This window comes from Aptenodytes forsteri, unplaced genomic scaffold (assembly GCF_000699145.1).
Source record: "Aptenodytes forsteri isolate BGI_AS27 unplaced genomic scaffold, ASM69914v1 Scaffold187, whole genome shotgun sequence".
In the NCBI taxonomy this organism is placed as follows: domain Eukaryota; kingdom Metazoa; phylum Chordata; class Aves; order Sphenisciformes; family Spheniscidae; genus Aptenodytes; species Aptenodytes forsteri.
This window is the reverse complement of record NW_008794084.1, coordinates 438,474-441,692: the sequence shown is the minus strand read 5'-3', so window position 1 is coordinate 441,692 and position 3,219 is coordinate 438,474. Positions and strand designations below refer to the sequence as shown.

At 60.0% G+C, this 3,219-nt stretch overlaps 1 protein-coding gene across 1 annotated transcript in view; it reads left to right on the top strand.

Moving 5' to 3' along the window:
- Window positions 1-3,219, top strand: part of ZBTB16 (zinc finger and BTB domain containing 16) — a 65,450-nt gene extending 62,231 nt beyond the window's left edge. Inside the window, 3 exon segments of the mRNA XM_009273434.2 lie at window positions 8-178; window positions 2,492-2,659; window positions 2,951-3,219. Coding sequence (XP_009271709.1) covers window positions 8-178; window positions 2,492-2,659; window positions 2,951-3,180 — 569 coding nt within the window. The 3' untranslated portion in view covers window positions 3,181-3,219.

The following is a 3,219-nucleotide window of genomic DNA, read 5'->3' as shown; positions in this document are numbered from 1 at the left end:
CTCGCAGGTACGGACATGGCCGTTTTCTGCCTGCTGTGCGGCAAGCGGTTCCAGACGCAGAGCGCCCTGCAGCAGCACATGGAGGTGCACGCCGGGGTGCGCAGCTACATCTGCAGCGAGTGCAACCGCACCTTCCCCAGCCACACCGCGCTCAAGAGGCACCTCCGCTCCCACACAGGTACGATGGCACCGCCACCGGGATGCTCGGGGCTGGGGCGGCTAGGGCAGGCTTCTTCCCTCTTTGTAAAAAAAAAAAAAAAAAAAAAAGAACAAAAGGGAAAAGAAAGGTGAAATTGTCTTAAAAGTGTCAAGGCGACTGCCATTGAGGTTGTTTGGATTTAAAAAATGAAACGGGGGAAGAAAAAAAAAAAGCCGCGTGTAATAAGTTGATCCCGTATAAGGTGACATGTGACCTTCTTAGGGGGTGTGCGATCATACCCGCTTCATCGGCTTACAGGCGGTAGATGCACATAATCAGGCGGTGCTCGGCCCTAATGGGATTAGGGCGACCTGCGCAACGTGTAGCTGGTGCTTCAGTGGCGCAGCCCACCGGGGCAGAGCTTGGCTCCGGGAGAGCGGGGCTTTGACCGCCTTACGCCGCATCCTCACAGCGCCCACGCCGTGTCCTCGGCTCCTCCATCAGCATCCCCGGGCAGGTCCCCAGGCAGGACCAGGGGACGGCAGGGGGAGAGGTCCCGGCCACGTGGTTAGCGCCGTCACTCGGGTCCGGCTGCAAAACCCCCCGGTGCGGGAAAAAGCAAATCCTTGGGGAATGAGCGGGATTGTGCGGGGGGAGCCTGCCCGGTGCGTTGCAGCCCCGCCGTGCATCGCAGCCAGCGCCACGGCGCTCTGCAGCTGCGTGGGTGAAGCGTTCCTCGCCCATCCTTTGCCCACGCGAGTTGGAGACTCGCGCGCCCTCCTCGGCTGCGCTTTTATTGCTGGCGGGGAGGAAAATGCATGCCAAGCCAAGGGATACCCCTTCTCCTTTCTCCTGCTAAGCGGCGTGCACGCATGCAGCCTCAAAAGGGGACGTAGAAGTGGCTGCTGGGGGGACGTGCAGGCTTTTTTTTAGGGGACAGGGGACGTAGAAGTGGCTGGTGGGGGGACCCGCAGGCAACCGGGGGGTCCCAACATGGGGAAACGGGAAACGCGCGCTGATGATAAGCACGTTAACGCCGAGTTGGAGCCATTACGGGAAACGCGCGCTGATGATAAGCACGTTAACGCCGAGTGCTGGAGCCATTTATAGCCGGTAATCCGGTGACCTGGGCAGCGGGTCGGGGCGCGCGTGTCCCACCCCAACCTCTGCTGCTTCAGCAGCTCCTGGCTGCGAAAAAACACTGGGATCATCGGTGCTTTAGGGGTGTTGAATGGTGCTGCATGGTTTCATCCTGCACAGATGTGGGATGCTCGCGCTCCTCCCGGGGCCGGAGCACTCCGGGGGCCCTGGCTCCCATTTACACGGCTTCTCCTAAAAATTGAGCGCATGGAAATGCTGTCTGCCTCTGGCTGCAAAATCGCTATCTTTGACTACAGGATCAAAAACCAAGGCGATCGTTTGGGATTGGGCATGGGGAGGTGAAGCGCAGCTGCCAACAGGCACCGCCTGCCTCGCCTTTGGGGGGGGGGGACCAAAACGCATCCTGAGCATCTTCCTCCTCCTCCGGTGCCCAGCGGGCAGCTGCGGGAGGAGGCGAGGGGCCGCAGGTCTCGGCTGCGGCACACGGGGAGAGAGTAAAATATCATTTTAAAGAGGAAGCGAAAGCGCAGGCATGTGAGTATATAACGAGAAGGACAATTTATGCCCAGGCACGAGTGCAGTTTGACACGGGGATAATGAAAAAACGTAGGTCATTGTGGATGACTTAAGCCTTCACAGCTGAAGAAAATGTATGAAATGCGGGGAACATTACACGCTTGGCAGCTCCGCACATCTGCAGCAGGACAAGTGAAATACAGTTGGCCATTCTTTACCATAAACTGTGCTTGTAGGATATGCGGCACAGAGAAATTGTAATTACAGTGACAAGACAAATCAGTAATATTTAAATATTCATGAACAACGTCTCGGACGATCAATCTATCTTTATTGTCCTTGCCTTCGCGGCTGTAATAAATAAGTAGCTGGAGCCCTCACCTTTCCTTCAAATCATTCTGCCTTTGGTGCCGAACCGGAGTTCATTTATCAGCCGCCCGGTCTGGAGCGCGGGAGACGCCCGGGGCCGGGTCTGTGCTGGCAATGCCGGGTGAAAAGCCTGGGAATTGGTGGCGGGAGGGTCACGGCGCCCTCCGGTCTCTTTACCCTGCTGCGGACCCGAGCATCCCCTCCGCACGGGGACGCGGGGACTGGCGTGCCGCGCTGGGGTGGCTGGGATGCTCCATCCCCCGGGATGGCGGCAGCGGGTGCCGGGCGTAAATCCAGGCTGGGGAGCTCGTTTTGGCACGGCATGATGGCCACGATGGTGGCCCTGACACGGGCGTGTGCTTGCAGGCGACCACCCCTACGAGTGCGAGTTCTGCGGCAGCTGCTTCCGGGATGAGAGCACGCTGAAGGGCCACAAGCGCATCCACACCGGCGAGAAGCCCTACGAGTGCAACGGCTGCGGCAAGAAGTTCAGCCTCAAGCACCAGCTGGAGACCCACTACCGGGTCCACACAGGTACGTGCTGCAGGGGGGGGAGGGTCTCCGGTGAGTCCGGCAGTGCCGGACCGGTCCCCCGGCGGAGATGCCGGCAGCGTGGACCAGGGCGGCGGCTGGGGATAACGGATCGTTGGATGCGCCGGCGCGTAGCTATCATAAATAGAGGATCAACAGCGAGATCGGTTTTGCTGTTCATTACGTGGTTCGGCTGGGGGTGTGCCCGCCACGGCAGTGTCGATGCCGGGCAGTTAATTACCGCCTGGAGGCCCCGAGCCCCCGCTGACACCCCCATCTCCCTGTCGCCCGCAGGCGAGAAGCCCTTCGAGTGCAAGCTGTGCCACCAGCGCTCCCGGGACTACTCGGCCATGATCAAACACCTTCGGACCCACAACGGCGCTTCCCCCTACCAGTGCACCATTTGCCTGGAGTACTGCCCCAGCCTCTCCGCCATGCAGAAGCACATGAAGGGCCACAAGCCGGAGGAGATCCCCACCGACTGGCGGATAGAGAAGACCTATCTCTACCTCTGCTACGTCTGAGGGAGGAGGCGCAGGGGCGGCGGGGCTGAGTGGCGGAGG